We start from the raw sequence: 22,500 nt of genomic DNA, 5'->3' as shown, positions 1-22,500 counted from the left end.
ACACTTTAGATCAGTCCAAGATATCTTCAGCTTAAAACAATACAGCTTCCAACAACTTCAAATCTGTCTGATTAACATGTTTAATCTTGTTTGTGGAGCAGGTGCACAGATAGATACGTAAAAAGGAGACAATGTGGTTGAGGAGTTTCCCCCTGCTTCCAGTCTTTGTGTTAAGCTAGGCTAACAGTTTCCCTCTGCTTCCACTCTTTGTGCTAAGCTAGGCTAACAGTTTCCCTCTGCTTCCAGTCTTTGTGCTAAGCTAGGCTAACAGTTTCCCTCTGCTTCCACTCTTTGTGCTAAGCTAGGCTAACAGTTTCCCTCTGCTTCCAGTCTTTGTGCTAAGCTAGGCTAACAGTTTCCTTCGGTTTCCAGCCTTTGTGTTAAGCTAGGCTAACAGTTTCCCCCTGCTTCCAGCCTTTCTGCTGAGCTAGGCTAACAGTTTCCCCCTGTTTCCAGTCTTTGTGCTAAGCTAGGCTAACAGTTTCCCCCTGTTTCCAGCCTTTGTGTTAAGCTAGGTTAACAGTTTCCCACTGCTTCCAGCCTTTCTGCTAAGCTAGGCTAACAGTTTCCCCCTGTTTCCAGTCTTTGTGCTAAGCTAGGCTAACATGTCCTGGACCGATCTGCACTGGACACACAGCAGAGGGTTCACCTGAAGGTCAGACTGTTCCTCAACATTTAATTCTAATTATACGTTTGAACATTATAAACAAAAAGTGGAAACGCTTCACTTTGTCCTCCTATTTATCAATTAGCATATTTGACTATATTTTCATTCATTATGTGTTTATACAGCAGCAAACACTTCTGTGTGTCCACAGCTGTTACTAATAACTAATACATACATTAATAAACACTTATATCTGCTGACAGCTGCATTATAGTGAGTTATAAACCATTTATTAATGGATTACTAATGATAAATAGTGGTACTATTTATACTTACTTAACCATTAATAAAGTCAGACTGGATCATCTGGATCTCATCAGGTCTTTACTGTTTGTGATTTTATTTGGACTCTTTGGCTCAAATCCAGTTTTATTAAAATAAAATCATTTCTACCTTTAGTCGGTCTTCTTGTTGTCTCAGTTTTTCTCTTTGCAACTCAACCTTCCACCTCTCGTCCTGCAAACACACACACACACACACACACACACACACACACACACACAAACTGTATATTTATCTTTGAACTGTTGACACAAAGCTGAACACTGACGTCTAAAATATAATTATATGCTGCAGCGTTCAGATTTCCCTTTATTGAAACTAAGAAGTCCAAACCAGGAAAAACTGACAACAACTAAACTAAATGAAATAAATACATATATGAATGCATTAAAACATAATTCAGTGTAAATATAAATGACTAAATGTGTGAATGCATCACATTAATCAGGACATAAATAAGTCTATAAGTATTTCTACATTTATTTCTCTGTATTTCAGGGTCTGAATATTGATTTGAGTCTGTTCTTTTATTAATAACTGAAATGTCACCATTTAATTATCCATTAATCATCTGTTTAGTTATTTTTTGAGCATTTATGTATCACTGAAATGTTCTGCCTTTAACACACAAACTGTAATCTGATTACTGTGATATAACAGCAGTTAGTGTCTCCTGCTGCGTTCTGGTGACGTTTAAATAAAGTTTCTGTTTCATCGGTTTGATGTCTGTCATGTTTCTGTGTCGTCTGATGCTTCAGGACTCACCTCAGTGTTGAAAGCTGATCTCAGACCAGCTGTAGACAGATAGAAAGACTCGTCCTCCTCCTTTAACACCTCCCTGCTGTCCTCCTCCTACACACACACACACACACACACACACACGCACACGTTAACGAGTGTGTTAATGAAGTATGAGCAGGTTCACATGCACGCCAGCATCCTGGTGTCCAATTAGCTGCAGCTCATTTTAGCTGGAAAAACAGAAATCAAATTAATATTTTTATTATTACTATGCTTCACCTTCTCTTTCTTCTGGAGCCCTTCCTCTGTCTGAATAAGCTCCTCCCCTTCCCGCTGTAGCCCCGCCCCCGTGTGGATAAGCCCCTCCTCCTCACAAAGCAGCTGCTTCTCTCTCTGCCACAGCTGCTCACCTGATAAGGCAGAACCAATCAAACACAAGCGTTTTAGCTCAAACAGGTACAGCACAAAGAATATATGAATGGATGAATATATATCTGAAGACAAAATGAATGGATGAATATATATCTAAAGACAAAATGAATGGATGAATATATATTTGGGACAAAATGAATGGATGAATATATATCTGAAGACAAAATGAATGGATGAATATATATCTAAAGACAAAATGAATGGATGAATATATATCTGGGACAAAATGAATGGATGAATGTATATCTGGGACAAAATGAATGGATGAATATATATCTGGGAAAAAATGAATGGATGAATGTATATCTGGGACAAAATGAATGGATGAATGTATATCTGGGACAAAATGAATGGATGAATGTATATCTGGGGACAAAATGAATGGATGAATATATATCTGAAGACAAAATGAATGGATGAATATATATCTGGGACAAAATGAATGGATGAATATATATCTGGGACAAAATTAATGGATGAATATATATCTGAAGACAAAATGAATGGATGAATATATATCTGGGACAAAATGAATGGATGAATATATATCTGAAGACAAAATGAATGGATGAATATATATCTGGGACAAAATGAATGGATGAATGTATATCTGGAGACAAAATGAATGGATGAATATATATCTGAGGACAAAATGAATGGATGAATATATATCTGGGACAAAATGAATGGATGAATATATATCTAAAGACAAAATGAATGGATGAATATATATCTGAGGACAAAATGAATGGATGAATATATATCTGAAGACAAAATGAATGGATGAATATATATCTGGGACAAAATGAATGGATGAATGTATATCTGAAGACAAAATGAATGGATGAATATATATCTGGGACAAAATGAATGGATGAATGTATATCTGGAGACAAAATGAATGGATGAATATATATCTGAAGACAAAATGAATGGATGAATATATATCTAAAGACAAAATGAATGGATGAATATATATCTGGGACAAAATGAATGGATGAATATATATCTGAAGACAAAATGAATGGATGAATATATATCTAAAGACAAAATGAATGAATGAATATATATCTGAAGACAAAATGAATGGATGAATATATATCTGAAGACAAAATGAATGGATGAATATATATCTGGGACAAAATGAATGGATGAATATATATCTGGGACAAAATGAATGGATGAATATATATCTGAAGACAAAATGAATGGATGAATATATATCTGAAGACAAAATGAATGGATGAATGTATATCTGGGACAAAATGAATGGATGAATATATATCTGGACAAAATGAATGGATGAATGTATATCTGGGGACAAAATGAATGGATGAATATATATCTGAAGACAAAATGAATGGATGAATATATATCTGGGACAAAATGAATGGATGAATATATATCTGAAGACAAAATGAATGGATGAATATATATCTGAAGACAAAATGAATGGATGAATATATATCTGGGACAAAATGAATGGATGAATATATATCTGAGGACAAAATGAATGGATGAATATATATCTGGAGACAAAATGAATGGATGAATATATATCTGAAGACAAAATGAATGGATGAATATATATCTGGGACAAAATGAGTGGATGAATATATATCTGAGGACAAAATGAATGGATGAATATATGTCTGGGACAAAATGAATGGATGAATATATATCTGAAGACAAAATGAATGGATGAATATATATCTAAAGACAAAATGAATGGATGAATATATATCTGGGACAAAATGAATGGATGAATATATATCTGAAGACAAAATGAATGGATGAATATATATCTAAAGACAAAATGAATGAATGAATATATATCTGAAGACAAAATGAATGGATGAATATATATCTGAAGACAAAATGAATGGATGAATATATATCTGGGACAAAATGAATGGATGAATATATATCTGGGACAAAATGAATGGATGAATATATATCTGAAGACAAAATGAATGGATGAATATATATCTGAAGACAAAATGAATGGATGAATATATATCTGAAGACAAAATGAATGGATGAATGTATATCTGGGACAAAATGAATGGATGAATATATATCTGGGACAAAATGAATGGATGAATATATATCTGGACAAAATGAATGGATGAATGTATATCTGGGGACAAAATGAATGGATGAATATATATCTGAAGACAAAATGAATGGATGAATATATATCTGGGACAAAATGAATGGATGAATATATATCTGAAGACAAAATGAATGGATGAATATATATCTGAAGACAAAATGAATGGATGAATATATATCTGGGACAAAATGAATGGATGAATATATATCTGAAGACCAAATGAATGGATGAATATATATCTGGGACAAAATGAATGGATGAATGTATATCTGGAGACAAAATGAATGGATGAATATATATATGGGACAAAATGAATGGATGAATATATATCTGAAGACAAAATGAATGGATGAATATATATCTGGGACAAAATGAATGGATGAATATATATCTGAAGACAAAATGAATGGATGAATATATATCTGGGACAAAATGAATGGATGTATATATCTGAGGACAAAATGAATGGATGAATATATATCTGGGACAAAATGAATGGATGAATATATATCTGAAGACAAAATGAATGGATGAATATATATCTGGGACAAAATGAATGGATGAATGTATATCTGGAGACAAAATGAATGGATGAATATATATCTGAAGACAAAATGAATGGATGAATATATATCTGGGACAAAATGAATAGATGAATATATATCTGAGGACAAAATGAATGGATGAATATATATCTGGGACAGAATGAATGGATGAATATATATCTAAAGACAAAATGAATGGATGAATATATATCTGAGGACAAAATGAATGGATGAATGTATATCTGAAGACAAAATGAATGGATGAATATATATCTGGGACAAAATGAATGGATGAATGTATATCTGAAGACAAAATGAATGGATGAATATATATCTGGGACAAAATGAATGGATGAATGTATATCTGGAGACAAAATGAATGGATGAATATATATTTGAAGACAAAATGAATGGATGAATATATATCTAAAGACAAAATGAATGGATGAATATATATCTGGGACAAAATGAATGGATGAATATATATCTGAAGACAAAATGAAAGGATGAATATATATCTAAAGAAAAAATGAATGAATGAATATATATCTGAAGACAAAATGAATGGATGAATATATATCTGAAGACAAAATGAATGGATGAATATATATCTGGGACAAAATGAATGGATGAATATATATCTGGGACAAAATGAATGGATGAATATATATCTGAAGACAAAATGAATGGATGAATATATATCTGAAGACAAAATGAATGGATGAATATATATCTGAAGACAAAATGAATGGATGAATGTATATCTGGGACAAAATGAATGGATGAATATATATCTGGGACAAAATGAATGGATGAATATATATCTGGACAAAATGAATGGATGAATGTATATCTGGGGACAAAATGAATGGATGAATATATATCTGAAGACAAAATGAATGGATGAATATATATCTGGGACAAAATGAATGGATGAATATATATCTGAAGACAAAATGAATGGATGAATATATATCTGAAGACAAAATGAATGGATGAATATATATCTGGGACAAAATGAATGGATGAATATATATCTGAGGACAAAATGAATGGATGAATATATATCTGGAGACAAAATGAATGGATGAATATATATCTGAAGACAAAATGAATGGATGAATATATATCTGGGACAAAATGAGTGGATGAATATATATCTGAGGACAAAATGAATGGATGAATATATGTCTGGGACAAAATGAATGGATGAATATATATCTGAAGACAAAATGAATGGATGAATATATATCTAAAGACAAAATGAATGGATGAATATATATCTGGGACAAAATGAATGGATGAATATATATCTGAAGACAAAATGAATGGATGAATATATATCTAAAGACAAAATGAATGAATGAATATATATCTGAAGACAAAATGAATGGATGAATATATATCTGAAGACAAAATGAATGGATGAATATATATCTGGGACAAAATGAATGGATGAATATATATCTGAAGACAAAATGAATGGATGAATATATATCTGAAGACAAAATGAATGGATGAATATATATCTGAAGACAAAATGAATGGATGAATGTATATCTGGGACAAAATGAATGGATGAATATATATCTGGGACAAAATGAATGGATGAATATATATCTGGACAAAATGAATGGATGAATGTATATCTGGGGACAAAATGAATGGATGAATATATATCTGAAGACAAAATGAATGGATGAATATATATCTGGGACAAAATGAATGGATGAATATATATCTGAAGACAAAATGAATGGATGAATATATATCTGAAGACAAAATGAATGGATGAATATATATCTGGGACAAAATGAATGGATGAATATATATCTGAGGACAAAATGAATGGATGAATATATATCTGGAGACAAAATGAATGGATGAATATATATCTGAAGACAAAATGAATGGATGAATATATATCTGGGACAAAATGAGTGGATGAATATATATCTGAGGACAAAATGAATGGATGAATATATGTCTGGGACAAAATGAATGGATGAATATATATCTGAAGACAAAATGAATGGATGAATATATATCTGAAGACCAAATGAATGGATGAATATATATCTGGGACAAAATGAATGGATGAATGTATATCTGGAGACAAAATGAATGGATGAATATATATATGGGACAAAATGAATGGATGAATATATATCTGAAGACAAAATGAATGGATGAATATATATCTGGGACAAAATGAATGGATGAATATATATCTGAAGACAAAATGAATGGATGAATATATATCTGGGACAAAATGAATGGATGAATATATATCTGGAGACAAAATGAATGGATGAATATATATCTGAAGACAAAATGAATGGATGAATATATATCTGGGACAAAATGAATGGATGAATATATATCTGAGGACAAAATGAATGGATGAATATATATCTGGGACAAAATGAATGGATGAATATATATCTGAAGACAAAATGAATGGATGAATATATATCTGGGACAAAATGAATGGATGAATGTATATCTGGAGACAAAATGAATGGATGAATATATATCTGAAGACAAAATGAATGGATGAATATATATCTGGGACAAAATGAATAGATGAATATATATCTGAGGACAAAATGAATGGATGAATATATATCTGGGACAAAATGAATGGATGAATATATATCTAAAGACAAAATGAATGGATGAATATATATCTGAGGACAAAATGAATGGATGAATGTATATCTGAAGACAAAATGAATGGATGAATATATATCTGGGACAAAATGAATGGATGAATGTATATCTGAAGACAAAATGAATGGATGAATATATATCTGGGACAAAATGAATGGATGAATGTATATCTGGAGACAAAATGAATGGATGAATATATATTTGAAGACAAAATGAATGGATGAATATATATCTGGGACAAAATGAATGGATGAATGTATATCTGGAGACAAAATGAATGGATGAATATATATCTGAAGACAAAATGAATGGATGAATATATATCTGGGACAAAATGAATGGATGAATATATATCTGGGACAAAATGAATGGATGAATATATATCTGAAGACAAAATGAATGGATGAATATATATCTGGGACAAAATGAATGGATGAATGTATATCTGGGACAAAATGAATGGATGAATGTATATCTGGAGACAAAATGAATGGATGAATATATATCTGAAGACAAAATGAATGGATGAATATATATCTGAAGACAAAATGAATGGATGAATATATATATAAAGACAAAATGAATGGATGAATATATATCTGGGACAAAATGAATGGATGAATATATATCTGGGACAAAATGAATGGATGAATATATATCTGAAGACAAAATGAATGGATGAATATATATCTGGGACAAAATGAATGGATGAATATATATCTGGGACAAAATGAATGGATGAATGTATATCTGGGACAAAATGAATGGATGAATGTATATCTGGAGACAAAATGAATGGATGAATATATATCTGGGAACAAAATGAATGGATGAATATATATCTGGAGACAAAATGAATGGATGAATATATATCTGGAGACAAAATGAATGGATGAATATATATCTGAAGACAAAATGAATGGATGAATATATATCTGGGAACAGCATGAATGGATGAATATATATCTGGGAACAGTATGAATGGATGAATATATATCTGGGACAAAATGAATGGATGAATGTGTATCTGGGAACAAAGTGCTGTCTGACTGAGCTGGTTGAGCTGCAGCTGCTGGTGGTTCAGACGGCGCCCCCTGTCCTCCAGCTGACACGCTGCAGCTTTAACATCGTCCGACCCAGCAGACACCTGAGAGACAGAGAACCAGTAAACACTGGACCACTGGACCTGTGCTAACAGGCTGGTTCATTTTGCTTCTGGTAATGCAATACTACTACTATTACTACTACTACTACTATTACTACTACTATTACTACTACTACTACTACTACTACTACTACTACTAATAATAATAATAATAATAATAAATGCAACACAAAGTGCTTTAACATTAAGCAGCAAATCACAGCATTTATGATAAAACAATAAAAACAAAGACATAAAAATAGGATCAAATTAAATTAAAATGAATATCACATTGACTTTGAAGATTATTATTATTATTACTTATTTTAAAATATTAACTGTTATTAATCAAGTAGGGCTGCAATTATTTTCATGATTAATCTGTCGATCATTTTTCTGGATTAATCGATCAGCTGTTTGATCTATAAAATGTGGATCAATGTTTCCCAAAGACGACGTCATCAAATGTCTTGTTTTGTTTTTTCAGTTTACTAAAGAAACCAGAAAATATTCACGTTTAAGAAGAATATGACTCAAAACAATGAATTTATAATCAATTATTAGCAATTAATTAAATAGTTGACAACTAAACAATTGATGTAAGAATCACTGCAGCTCTGTAATTAAGAGTTATTATGAACCGGACCTGTTTGTGTTGGATGTGTTCTGCTCTCTGCTGCTGCTGACTGGACTCGTTCAGCTCCTGCAGGCAACAAACACTCATCAGAAAAACACGTCACACAGTTCAGACGCAGCTCTGTCGCCTGTGTCCAAGTGTTTTCACCTGTTCAACAGTCTGCAGCTGCTTCTTCTTCTGCTCCAGCTGTTCACTGAGCAGCGACAGCAGCTCCGAGTTCTCTGCAACACACACACGACATCCTCTTCATCATTCAGCTTCATCATCAGCAGACACTGAACTCATCACACAGCATCTGTGTTATAGTCTAACGAGTCTTTATTATATTTCAGCATATGAAATTATATAATGAAAGTTCAATATTAAAATTAAAACAATTTAACATTAATTCCAATTAAGAATAAAATGTAATTAAATTAAAAATCAAATATAATTAGAAACTGATACATATACTTTGTTATATTATAGTCTGTGTTATATTTCTATGTTTTAGAGCCTTTTTTGTTACATTCTATACATTTGATCTGGTTAGTTTTGGTTTCACGTTGTAATTACGCGAATGCACTAAAGATCTTTACATGACGCACCTACGTCCTGTCGTCATCACCTACGTGGGCTGCCTCTCCTAATACTTGACATTGATTGGTTAGTAGACGGGCGTCTGACGCATCGACTGTAAAGAATAACTGACGTAGCCACCGTGACGTAGCCGCCGTGACGTAGCCGCCGGTTTGTAGACTCGTTTCAAAGCCTTGAGTTTGCATCTCTTTTTTTGGTTTGATTTGATTTTTGGAGCCAGAAGTGACCATGTTTGGACGAGAGGGTGGAGCTGAACCTAACGCTAGCTGCTAGCTGCTAGCTGCTAGCTTGGATAGCACGGTGCATTTACAGTCTATGGTTAACTGTGATAATGCTAATGCTAATGCTAATTTTGGCTAGCGAAGAAAAACAGGCTTTAAACCATTAAAACAAAACGTACTTACTTGAAATAACTGATCATCCGACTCTTTAGAGGCTCTTTTAGTAAAAACAAGACTGAAACAGACTTTTTTAGGTGAATCTGGGGTTACGTCATGGTTATGTTACCCATGTTGCCATGGTAGCGACTTCCCTGTAACGGCACCCACCTGTCACTCAAAGCAGCCACAACCTTCATCATGCTTTAACTTTAAGCCTTAATAAAATGTAAACGGGTGAGTTATATAAAAATTCACCCCCGTACAGTTGTCATGAACGGGGAAATTATCTTTAGAGACCAAAAGCGTTGTTTGTACCAGGCTGTAAACATGTTTATTTCTGCTGTAAAGTTGGGCATTTTAACATGGAGGTCTATGGGGATTGACTCGCTATTGGAGCCTCAAGTGGTCATTTGAGGAACTGCAGTTCTTGGCTTCATGTTTCAGTCCTGGTGGTTGCTGGTCTGATGTCAGCGTGTTGTCAGTTCAGCTGGTAGCTTTCTATCGCTACCATCGCCACTATCATATTATTATTGCATTTCTTTCTCCTCAGGTGGCGTTAGCCTCCCGTCCTCTCATATCCTCGCTCTCTCATCCTCTCTGATACTTGGAAAGTGTTGTTTTTTCCAGTTGACTTTTTATAACGTCGTCGGACCATATTTCAATGAATAACTCGGTCTCCTCTTCCTGTCTTATAGATGTATGTACTAGAATACTGATGTTATACCTCGTATATTAATGTCTGTATATGATCATTAATATGTTGTAGTTTAATCTTTTTGTTATGCTTTTTATTGTAAGTGATGATGTCAAACCATTAAGCTGCTCCTGAGCGGCTGCTGTATCTCGGATCACTTCCTGTTTAAGGAGCTGGGCGCGGCTATGCTCCTCCCTCTGTTTAGCAAGCTCCGCCTCCGTCGCTGACAGACACCTGACACACAAAAAACAGAAAGTCAGAGTCTCATATTTTACTGCATGTTAGTGTAAGTGGACGATAACTGATAACACACAACACTTTTTACTGCAGTAACCGTCTTTGGCCATGAGAGGGAGCTCCTCCAGAGGTGGAACCTGGTTTTATAATGTGCCAGAATATTCTGCTGCTTCTGAATAAACTACACGGTGTTTAGTTGAGTAGATTTCTACACACAATGTTTAACAATGAAACAGGTGCAGTGTGTCCAGACTGTTACTGTATGTACAGTACATATATATATGTGTGTGTGTGTGTGTGCGTACCTGTCGGCGTGCCTCCGTCTGGCCTCCAGGTGTTTACACTGCTCCTGCAGGCTGCTGCTCTCCTCCCTCCTCCTGCTCAGCTCCTCCTGCAGCTCCTGCACACAAACAAACGTCAGCTCCTCCTCCTCTTCCACCGCACGACAATATATCACACATTTATCTGTGTTTTTCAGACACCAGAAAATGATATAAGTTACATATTTGGAAGATGAAATCCAGACAACTGTTTGTTTGTTTGAACCCTTGTTCTCTATATTTATTGCACGGTTGGCTGCATTTAATATAGATAGTTCGTACCAAGTTATAGAGTTATAGATATTAAAGTTGATTTATATCCAAGAAATGATGAGGAGAGAAGGGAAAGTGTGAGAATCATCAGCTACAATAATATGTTAGTTTTTGTGTGACTCCTCTAAACTGAAATATTTTCTACCAACCTGCAGTTCTGTTCGCTGCTGTTTAGTATTTTTGAGACGTGACTCTGACTCTTTTCTGTGGGAATCAACTTCCTGTTGCAGCGCAGCCAGCTCCTCCCTCTTCCGCTCCACTTCATCCTGCATTTTGTCCAGTTTGTGTCTCTTCTGGTCCGTCTTGTGCTGCTTGTTTACCAGCTCGTCCTTCTTCTTCTCCACCTCGTCCTGTATCCCGTCCAACAAATCCCGCTTCCTGTCCAGCTCTTCTTGCTTCATGAGCAGCTCGTCCTTGGTTCTGTGCAGCTCGTCCTTGGTTCCGTCCAGCTCGTCCTTGGTTCCGTGCAGCTCGTCCTTGGTTCCGTGCAGCTCGTCCTTGGTTCTGTGCAGCTCGTCCTTGGTTCTGTGCAGCTCGTCCTTGGTTCTGTGCAGCTCGTCCTTGGTTCCGTGCAGCTCGTCCTTGGTTCTGTCCAGCTCGTCCTTGGTTCCATGCAGCTCGTCCTTGGTTCTGTCCAGCTCGTCCTTGGTTCTGTCCAGCTCGTCCTTGGTTCTGTCCAGCTCGTCTTTCTTCTTGTGGAGCCGCTGGAGAGTCTGGGTGCGTTTGGTTTTCACTTCCTCCAAAGCCTGCTGCTCTGCAAGCAGCTCCTGAAGGACCCGTTTCAGCTCTGGACACACAGAGATGTTAATCTAAATCTGACGGGTCGTGTGAACAAGGAGATGATAAACAATATGAACACAGAAAAACATTTATGCTACACAATGATTTACAGAATCCTCTCAAACTGTTGCATTTTCTTGTCACAAATGACTAACTACTTTCACTGATAATTACTCAGATGAAAGCAGTTTGGTTGCTATGGTTATGGGATTATAAGTTGACTTTGTTTTATCATAAAGCTGAAAATACTTTGGTAAGATTTTGAACGCAGATGAAATATTCACACATTTACTTGTAATGAAGCATTTTTACATTGTAATGTTGCTACTTTCATTCTTCTTCTACTGATATGAACGAGGAGCTTGGAGCCCGGTGGGACACAGTGTTGTTTAATTAGCTGTTGTCCTGTAATGTGTGAACGCTCTCTGTGTAGCTTTTATTCTTCTTATTGTTCATGTATCTGACTGTTTGTCCTCTGTGTAGTCTTGTTTTTTCTACTCTTATTTCCTGTTTTTAACTTGCTATCGTTGTTTGCATCGTACAGCATCTTGTAACTCTGGTTAGGACTTACTTACTACTTTAATTTGCTGTTGGTACAGACGGTTTTCTGTTGCACAAGCTGTTGATTGAACTCGGCATAAGCAACGTGTGCTGAACTGAAAGGCAGGTGGAACTCACAGCTCATCTGACATCATCCTGGTGGGGTTTCGGGATCGACCCCCTTCTAAAACCATTCTGTGGAGTTTTTATGTCTTTATTACTAACTGAACTTTAACCCCGCCCCCCTCCAGGTGTGTGTGTTCACCTGCTCTGTGGGTGTTGAGCTCAGACTGCAGCGTGAGGAGTTTCTGCTCCTCCTCGTTCACAGCAGAGACTGAAGACCTCCTCTCACTCAACAGCACCTCCTGCTGCTTCCACAGCTCCTAGACACACACACACATATACACAAATACACACACACACACACATATATACACACACACACACACATATACACATATACACACACACACACACATATATACACACACACACACACACATATACACATATACACACACACACACACATATATACACACACATATACACAAATACACACACACACACACATATATACACACACACACACACATATACACATATACACACACACACACACATATATACACACACACACACACACACACACACACACACATATACACATATACACACACACACACACATATATACACACACACACACACACACACACACACACACACACACACACACATATACACACACATAGGTGAGAGGAGTTGATCATCTTCTGCTCTCTCAGCAGTTTTCATCCCAATGAAGCACAAATTTTAACTGAAATTTCAGAAAATCGATAAAAGAAAATGTGAGTTAATGTTTGTTTCCCTTCACGACTGTTTAGTGAATATTATTATATTATTAAACAGTAAACAGTTGGTGCTGATTCTGCTGTCGACTGCAGCAAAGCAGACACAGAAGAAGACGTGATGAACAGAGCAACAGTCAGAGCTGAGGCGATGGAGACGTGACATCACATCCTGGTGATGGAGAGCGTGATGACATCACAGCTTCCTTCTGCTGACAGCAGCTCTGTGTCAGTTATACAAACACCAAGAAGAAGAGCTGATAGTGAAAAACGTCTGCCGCCATGTTTGGTCTCTCCAGCGTGGGCGGAAACTTGGATGGAAACACAGGTATCGTCTCACCTTGACGGCGTCCTGCAGTCGCTGCTCCTCCTGTCTGACCTCCTTCAGTCTGCTCAGAGCGGCGTGATGCTCCTCCTTCCTCTGAAGCAGCCTCTGCTCCTGCTGCTCCACCTGCAGCCACGACCACAAACAGTAAGATAAATGATTCAATCTCTTCTTCTTCCCTTTCATCACTCCCACATATTCCAGTTCACATGCAAATAAGTTACATGAAGCTGAAGACTGTGATTTTAACAACAATCCAACATGTAAAACATTTCTGTTGTCCGTCACTGAAACAGATTCATTTCCATTTTATTAAATGTAACGAGAGAGACGAGAGACAAACAACACAGTTTTCTTCTTGTGTTCTCCTCATGGAGCCGACTGTAAAACTAGTCCCATAAACATCTGATGTTCCTCAGCCTGCTGAGGACGGTTTGTCCTCTCTGCTGCTTCTGAAAGTCAACGTCGATTGAGGGATGAATGATTCAGCAGGAGCCGTGTGTCTCAGAAGGTTAAACGTCCTTCAAACAGAACTAGACCTGCTGTTCTGGTTTGATCTTAGAATGATGTTTTAGATGCAGAGACTACGTCTGCCGAGAGGTTTAAACTCTGAAAACAAACCTTTAAGACGACTGTTTCACTCTTTGTTTGCAGTGACGACTATATTTCGGCCACAGCTGTGATTTCACATGAACGTTGCTCCAGGTGTGAACAGACTGTTAAACTGTGTGAAGATGAAGCAGTGAAGTTACCTGACTGTTCACCGAGTCCAGACGCCTCTGAGCCTCCTGACAGTCCGACAGCACGAGAGCCAGTCTGCACACACACACACACACACACACACACACACACACACACACACACACACACACACACACACACACACACACACATCAGGTCTGGATGTAGGTTGATGACTGTGTACTTTGAGTATCTGGCTGCTAAACATTTAATCCACTGGGGTGCAGATTAGGGTCTGATCATCCCTCCAGACAGAAAATCTTCCTTCGTCAAAAGACGTCAAAAGATGTCCCGCCTGTGGAGACTTCTTATAAAGAGGTCTCAAAACTTTCCAGCATTGAGTCGATACAATAAGAAGAAGAAGAAGAAGAAGAATTTTATTTATAGTGCATTTTTCAGGCAATAGGCACAAAGTGCTTTCCAAAGGAGAGGAAATTCAAAACATAACAACGTTAGTTTTAGTTTCGGTCGGTAGTCCAGCTGCTCCATAACCCGACTGGTCAGGCAGGTAAACGAGGCATCAGTCATCAAGGCGGGAGGATATAAGAGCATTTTTAATTTTCTCTGTGCTACTGAAGGACAGAACTGATCTAATTTTAGAAACATTCCTCAGTTGATAAAAACATGACTGGTCTACTTTCTTTACATGTTGCTCCAGGCTGCAGTTACCGTCCAGAATAACGCTCAGGTTCACGTAGCTGACTTTACGTTGGGAGTGAGGAGAGGCTGTTTGTTTTGGGTTCAGGGACAAGATGAGAACTTCTGTCAGAGTTAAATTCTAAGAAGTTTTGGGACACTGAGCTTTTTATGTCATGTGGACAGATATGTAATGAGGCCAATTTACTGGTGTCAGAAGGTTTAAATGACAGGTACAGCGGTGTATCATCGGCGTAGTGATGGAAGGAAATGTTGTGATGATGGATTATCTGTTCCAGGGGTAACATGTGAATCGAACAGGTCCCAAGATTGATCCTTGTGGTATTCCATGTTTGGTCTGAACAGCTCGGGAGGTAAATTCCCCAACAGAAACAAAGAATTTCCTGCTGGCTAAGTACGAGGAAAACCAGTCCAGAGTGGTTCCAGTAATACCCGACCACTGTTTTAGTCTATAAGGACCGAATGGTTGCACTGACACCATCTTTGTGACTCTAAGGAGGGCTGATTCTGTGCTGTGTAGCTTGCAGAACACAGATTGAAACTGCCTGTAGCAGCTGGTCCAGCATCACCTTTTCTAGGATTTTTTAAATGAAGGTTAGTTTGGAAACTGGCTGGAAGTTTTTTAGGTCTGAGGTATCTAAACCTTGTCTCTTCAGCAGCGGTTGAACACAAGCAGTTTTAAAAATATCTGGTACAACTCCGGAGCTCAGAAAGCTATTGATGATGGTCAGCAGTGCCAGGCTGATTGACTCCACAGCTTCTTTAAGCGGTTTTGTTGGGATGATATCGAGGGGGAGTTGATGAGAGTCTCACAGTTTTCCTATGATCCTGCAGTGATACTGGTCTGACATAATCCAACACATCCACGGAAGGGCAAGGGAGGTGGAAATCTGCTCTGATGTGATCGATCTTTTGATCAATCAGTCGGCTGGCGAAGGTGCGTCAGCGGTAGGCGGAGGAGGGTTTACAAGCTGACTAACTATCACTCAGTTACTGATCCAAACTGGATCCAAGGCAGCCAGGAAGCTATAGCTATAACCATGGATGTACTAGGAGAATATAATACATTATATTTATTTATTTATTTGTATACATCAGATCGGCTGAGATCGGCTCCCCCGCTACCCTCTAGAGGATGAACCCACCACGATGAAGCTCAGGTGTTTTTAACTGGATGACGTTCGCAGGAGCATGAAAGTGTTTACAGTATTTTTTCCACCATGGCTCCTCTCAGGCTCCGTAGATATGAGTCTACTGCTGACCGTACTGTCTGATACTGCCCCCACAGGTCATGTGCTGAACTGAATCTCACGGAGTGTGATGAGTTTGTTGGACATCATAATGGAAAAACTGATGAAAGTGCACCAGCACAGATTTAAACCAGCTATTATGAAAGAACATGTGAGTCTTCCAGCTCAAAGACATGGTCCAGCTCTAACTGTGTACCTGTCTGCAGCCGAGTGTGTTTTCGTGCTGAGTTGTTGGAACTTCTGATCTCTGCTCCTCAGCACCTCCTCCACCTCCCTCAGAGTCTGCTCCTCCAGCTGCCTCCTCCTCCTCAGCTCCTCCAGCTCCTCCTGCAGCTCTCTGACACATCAGTTCATACAGTGATGATAAAGAACCACAGTGAAGCAAACCTAAACCTCACCTGAGCCTGGAGGTCAGAAGTCAGCCTGTTGAGTTTCAGTGGTAGAAAGTACATTTACTCAAGTACTGTATTTAAATTTGAGGTATTTGTACTTTACTTGAGTATTTCCATGTGATGCTACTTTCTACATTTCAGAGGGAAATATTGTACTTTCTACTCCACTACATTTATTTGACAGCTTTAGTTACTTTTCAGATGAAGATTTGACACAATGGATAATATAACAAGCTTTTAAAATACAACACATTGTTAAAGATGAAACCAGTGGTTTCCAACCTTTTTGGCTTTTGACGTCTTACAAAAAGCAGTGTGTAGTCGGGGTCACATTTCACATGTCTATGAGTTGTTAACAGCTCCACCAAATAGTGATTTTTCCCTCTAAACTTCTCACATGCTTTCATTTCAATAAATGTTCAAATGATCCAATATTTCAGCAAAAATCAAAGATTAGAGAAAAAGTCCAAAAACTGAAAACAGATTTGTGTATCAGAACTTTGTTTTTTCTTCTTTCCTCTCCCATTAATCATCTCACCACCCCTCAGATTTATCTGCTGACCCTTTGGAGGGGCCCGACCCCTAGGTTGGGAACCACTGGACTAAACTAGCTAACTGTATATAAAGTAGTGTAAACTAGCTCCACCTCCAGCAGCTACAACAGTAACATGCTGCTCTAACACTGATGCTTCACTATTAATAATCTAATGATGTCATATATAATAATATATCAGTCAGAGGGACCAAACCACTACTTTTACTGCAATACTTTAACTACATCAAGCTCATAATACTTATGTACTTTTACTGCAATACTTTAACTACATCAAGCTCATAATACTTATGTACTTTTACTGCAATACTTTAACTACATCAAGCTCATAATACTTATGTACTTTTACTGCAATACTTTAACTACATCAAGCTCATAATACTTATGTACTTTTACTGCAATACTTTAACTACATCAAGCTCATAATACTTATGTACTTTTACTGCAATACTTTAACTACATCAAGCTCATAATACTTATGTACTTTTACTGCAATACTTTAACTACATCAAGCTCATAATACTTATGTACTTTTACTGCAATACTTTAACTACATCAAGCTCATAATACTTGTGTACTTTTACTGCAGGAGGATTTTTCATGCAGGACTTTTACTTGTAATGGAGTATTTTTATATTGTTGTATTGGTACTTTTACTGCAGTAAAGTATCTGAGTACTTCTTCCACCGTTGGAGAGTTTACCTGACGTGCTGCGTGGCTTCCAGCAGACAGGTGGCGCTGTCCTGAGCTCTGTGCTGCAAGGTGTCCGCCTCCCGCTGGGCTGATCTGGCCTGGACGAGACAGACAGAAGTTTTATTTCCTCTCGTCCAGTTCTGAGTGTCAGTTTAACAATAAATGTCTCTGATCTGCAGCTGTATCTGACACTGAAATAACAGAATATTTCCACCATATTCACCAAACACTGGAGGCTCTGATTCACAACTATGAAGCTGATCAGCTTCAGTTATTGATCTGATATGAAAGGTGAAATTGATGAGAAAAGTCACCACTCTGTTGGTCTCATGAACTACAAAAATACAGTCTGAAAACAGAACCGTTTATCAATATTAATTATCCCAGGGCCACAGAAAATACTAGATTCTGATTGGTTGGAAGGTGTGGAATAACTTTTAGATTCAAAATCACTGTGTGTGTGTGTGTGTGTGTGTGTGTACCTGGTCTCTGGTGGTGTGTGTGTGTGTGTGTGTGTACCTGGTCTCTGGTGGTGTGTGTGTGTGTGTGTACCTGGTCTCTGGTGGTGTGTGTGTGTGTGTGTACCTGGTCTCTGGTGGTGTGTGTGTGTGTGTGTACCTGGTCTCTGGTGGTGTGTGTGTGTGTGTGTGTGTGTGTGTGTGTGTGTACCTGGTCTCTGGTGGTGTGTGTGTGTGTGTACCTGGTCTCTGGTGGTGTGTGTGTGTGTGTGTGTGTGTGTGTACCTGGTCTCTGGTGGTGTGTGTGTGTGTGTACCTGGTCTCTGGTGGTGTGTGTGTGTGTGTGTGTGTGTACCTGGTCTCTGGTGGTGTGTGTGTGTGTGTGTGTGTGTGTGTGTACCTGGTCTCTGGTGGTGTGTGTGTGTGTGTGTACCTGGTCTCTGGTGGTGTGTGTGTGTGTGTGTGTGTGTGTGTACCTGGTCTCTGGTGGTGTGTGTGTGTGTGTGTGTGTGTACCTGGTCTCTGGTGGTGTGTGTGTGTGTGTGTGTGTGTACCTGGTCTCTGGTGGTGTGTGTGTGTGTGTGTGTGTGTGTGTGTGTGTGTGTGTACCTGGTCTCTGGTGGTGTGTGTGTGTGTATGTGTGTGTACCTGGTCTCTGGTGGTGTGTGTGTGTGTGTGTGTGTACCTGGTCTCTGGTGGTGTGTGTGTGTGTGTGTGTGTGTGTGTGTGTGTGTATACCTGGTCTCTGGTGGTGTGTGTGTGTGTGTGTGTGTGTGTGTGTGTACCTGGTCTCTGGTGGTGTGTGTGTGTGTGTGTGTGTGTGTGTGTGTGTGTGTGTGTGTACCTGGTCTCTGGTGGTGTGTGTGTGTGTGTGTGTGTGTGTGTGTGTGTGTACCTGGTCTCTGGTGGTGTGTGTGTGTGTGTGTGTGTGTGTGTGTACCTGGTCTCTGGTGGTGTGTGTGTGTGTGTGTGTGTGTGTGTGTGTGTACCTGGTCTCTGGTGGTGTGTGTGTGTGTGTACCTGGTCTCTGGTGGTGTGTGTGTGTGTGTGTACCTGGTCTCTGGTGGTGTGTGTGTGTGTGTGTACCTGGTCTCTGGTGGTGTGTGTGTGTGTGTGTGTGTGTGTACCTGGTCTCTGGTGGTGTGTGTGTGTGTGTGTGTGTGTACCTGGTCTCTGGTGGTGTGTGTGTGTGTGTGTGTGTGTGTACCTGGTCTCTGGTGGTGTGTGTGTGTGTGTGTGTGTGTGTGTGTGTGTGTACCTGGTCTCTGGTGGGTGTGTGTGTGTGTGTGTGTGTGTGTGTGTGTGTGTGTACCTGGTCTCTGGTGGTGTGTGTGTGTGTGTGTGTGTACCTGGTCTCTGGTGGTGTGTGTGTGTGTGTGTGTGTGTGTGTGTGTGTGTATACCTGGTCTCTGGTGGTGTGTGTGTGTGTGTGTGTGTGTGTGTGTGTGTGTGTGTGTGTGTACCTGGTCTCTGGTGGTGTGTGTGTGTGTGTGTGTGTGTGTGTGTGTGTGTGTGTGTGTGTACCTGGTCTCTGGTGGTGTGTGTGTGTGTGTGTGTGTGTGTGTGTGTGTGTGTGTACCTGGTCTCTGGTGGTGTGTGTGTGTGTGTGTGTGTGTGTGTGTACCTGGTCTCTGGTGGTGTGTGTGTGTGTGTGTGTGTGTGTGTGTGTGTACCTGGTCTCTGGTGGTGTGTGTGTGTGTGTACCTGGTCTCTGGTGGTGTGTGTGTGTGTGTGTGTGTGTGTGTGTGTGTGTGTGTGTGTGTACCTGGTCTCTGGTGGTGTGTGTGTGTGTGTGTGTGTGTGTGTGTGTGTGTGTGTACCTGGTCTCTGGTGGTGTGTGTGTGTGTGTGTGTGTGTGTGTGTGTGTGTGTGTGTGTACCTGGTCTCTGGTGGTGTGTGTGTGTGTGTGTGTGTGTGTGTACCTGGTCTCTGGTGGTGTGTGTGTGTGTGTGTGTGTACCCGGTCTCTGGTGGTGTGTGTGTGTGTGTACCTGGTCTCTGGTGGTGTGTGTGTGTGTGTGTGTGTACCTGGTCTCTGGTGGTGTGTGTGTGTGTGTGTGTGTACCCGGTCTCTGGTGGTGTGTGTGTGTGTGTGTGTGTGTGTGTGTGTGTGTGTGTGTGTGTGTGTACCTGGTCTCTGGTGGTGTGTGTGTGTGTGTGTGTGTGTGTGTGTGTGTGTGTGTGTACCTGGTCTCTGGTGGTGTGTGTGTGTGTGTGTGTGTGTGTGTGTGTGTGTGTACCTGGTCTCCGGTGGTGTGTGTGTGTGTGTGTGTGTGTGTGTGTGTGTGTACCTGGTCTCTGGTGGTGTGTGTGTGTGTGTGTGTGTGTGTGTGTGTGTGTGTGTGTGTGTACCTGGTCTCTGGTGGTGTGTGTGTGTGTGTGTGTGTGTGTGTGTGTACCTGGTCTCTGGTGGTGTGTATGTGTGTGTGTGTGTGTGTGTACCTGGTCTCTGGTGGTGTGTGTGTGTGTGTGTGTGTGTGTGTGTGTGTGTACCTGGTCTCTGGTGGTGTGTGTGTGTGTGTGTGTACCTGGTCTCTGATGGTGTGTGTGTGTGTGTGTGTGTGTGTGTACCTGGTCTCTGGTGGTGTGTGTGTGTGTGTGTGTGTGTGTACCTGGTCTCTGGTGGTGTGTGTGTGTGTGTGTGTGTACCTGGTCTCTGGTGGTGTGTGTGTGTGTGTGTGTGTACCTGGTCTCTGGTGGTGTGTGTGTGTGTGTGTGTGTGTGTGTACCTGGTCTCTGGTGGTGTGTGTGTGTGTGTGTACCCGGTCTCTGGTGGTGTGTGTGTGTGTGTGTGTGTGTACCTGGTCTCTGGTGGTGTGTGTGTGTGTGTGTGTGTACCTGGTCTCTGGTGGTGTGTGTGTGTGTGTGTGTGTACCTGGTCTCTGGTGGTGTGTGTGTGTGTGTGTGTGTACCTGGTCTCTGGTGGTGTGTGTGTGTGTGTGTGTGTGTGTGTACCTGGTCTCTGGTGGTGTGTGTGTGTGTGTGTACCTGGTCTCTGGTGGTGTGTGTGTGTGTGTGTGTGTGTTTACCTGGTCTCTGGTGGTGTGTGTGTGTGTGTGTGTGTACCTGGTCTCTGGTGGTGTGTGTGTGTGTGTGTGTGTTTACCTGGTCTCTGGTGGTGTGTGTGTGTGTGTGTGTGTACCTGGTCTCTGGTGGTGTGTGTGTGTGTGTGTGTGTTTACCTGGTCTCTGGTGGTGTGTGTGTGTGTGTGTGTGTACCTGGTCTCTGGTGGTGTGTGTGTGTGTGTGTGTGTACCTGGTCTCTGGTGGTGTGTGTGTGTGTGTGTGTGTACCTGGTCTCTGGTGGTGTGTGTGTGTGTGTGTGTGTGTACCTGGTCTCTGGTGGTGTGTGTGTGTGTGTGTGTGTACCTGGTCTCTGGTGGTGTGTATGCAGCTCTGAGCCTCCAGCAGCAGTCTGTCAGCCTGACGGAGTTCAGCTCGTCTCTTCAGCAGAGTTTTCTCTACACAATCCACCTCATCACACACCAGCTTCACACTCCTGTACACACACACACACACACACACACACACACACACACACACA

The 22,500-nt window shown here is 39.6% G+C and overlaps 2 protein-coding genes across 5 annotated transcripts in view; one reads left to right on the top strand and one right to left on the bottom strand.

The window, feature by feature from the left end:
- tti2 (TELO2 interacting protein 2) overlaps positions 1-1,669 on the top strand; it is an 11,210-nt gene extending 9,541 nt beyond the window's left edge. Inside the window, exon 10 of the mRNA XM_067574689.1 lies at positions 1-1,669. This exon is cut by the window's left edge and continues 1,262 nt beyond it. The gene's annotated coding sequence lies outside the window, so the exon portion shown is untranslated.
- The window catches only part of cntrl (centriolin), a 95,992-nt gene that overhangs the window by 652 nt on the left and 72,840 nt on the right, over positions 1-22,500 (bottom strand). For 3 of the 4 annotated variants that reach the window (XM_067574660.1, XM_067574652.1, XM_067574677.1), the window contains 15 exons: positions 22,326-22,455; positions 18,510-18,598; positions 17,059-17,199; positions 14,967-15,030; positions 14,230-14,340; positions 13,306-13,423; positions 11,870-12,507; positions 11,433-11,527; positions 11,009-11,124; positions 9,385-9,458; positions 9,247-9,303; positions 8,507-8,603; positions 1,970-2,100; positions 1,715-1,801; positions 1,061-1,123 (listed from right to left, as the gene is read on the bottom strand). In XM_067574660.1, coding sequence (XP_067430761.1) covers positions 1,061-1,123; positions 1,715-1,801; positions 1,970-2,100; positions 8,507-8,603; positions 9,247-9,303; positions 9,385-9,458; positions 11,009-11,124; positions 11,433-11,527; positions 11,870-12,507; positions 13,306-13,423; positions 14,230-14,340; positions 14,967-15,030; positions 17,059-17,199; positions 18,510-18,598; positions 22,326-22,455 — 2,011 coding nt within the window. The remainder of the gene's footprint in view (positions 1-1,060; positions 1,124-1,714; positions 1,802-1,969; positions 2,101-8,506; positions 8,604-9,246; positions 9,304-9,384; positions 9,459-11,008; positions 11,125-11,432; positions 11,528-11,869; positions 12,508-13,305; positions 13,424-14,229; positions 14,341-14,966; positions 15,031-17,058; positions 17,200-18,509; positions 18,599-22,325; positions 22,456-22,500) is intronic. The other variant, XM_067574669.1, reaches the window with a different exon arrangement.

This window comes from Thunnus thynnus, chromosome 2, assembly GCF_963924715.1.
Source record: "Thunnus thynnus chromosome 2, fThuThy2.1, whole genome shotgun sequence".
NCBI classification, from domain to species: domain Eukaryota; kingdom Metazoa; phylum Chordata; class Actinopteri; order Scombriformes; family Scombridae; genus Thunnus; species Thunnus thynnus.
Note: the sequence above shows the minus strand (reverse complement) of the source record. Positions and strands in the feature narration are given on the sequence as shown.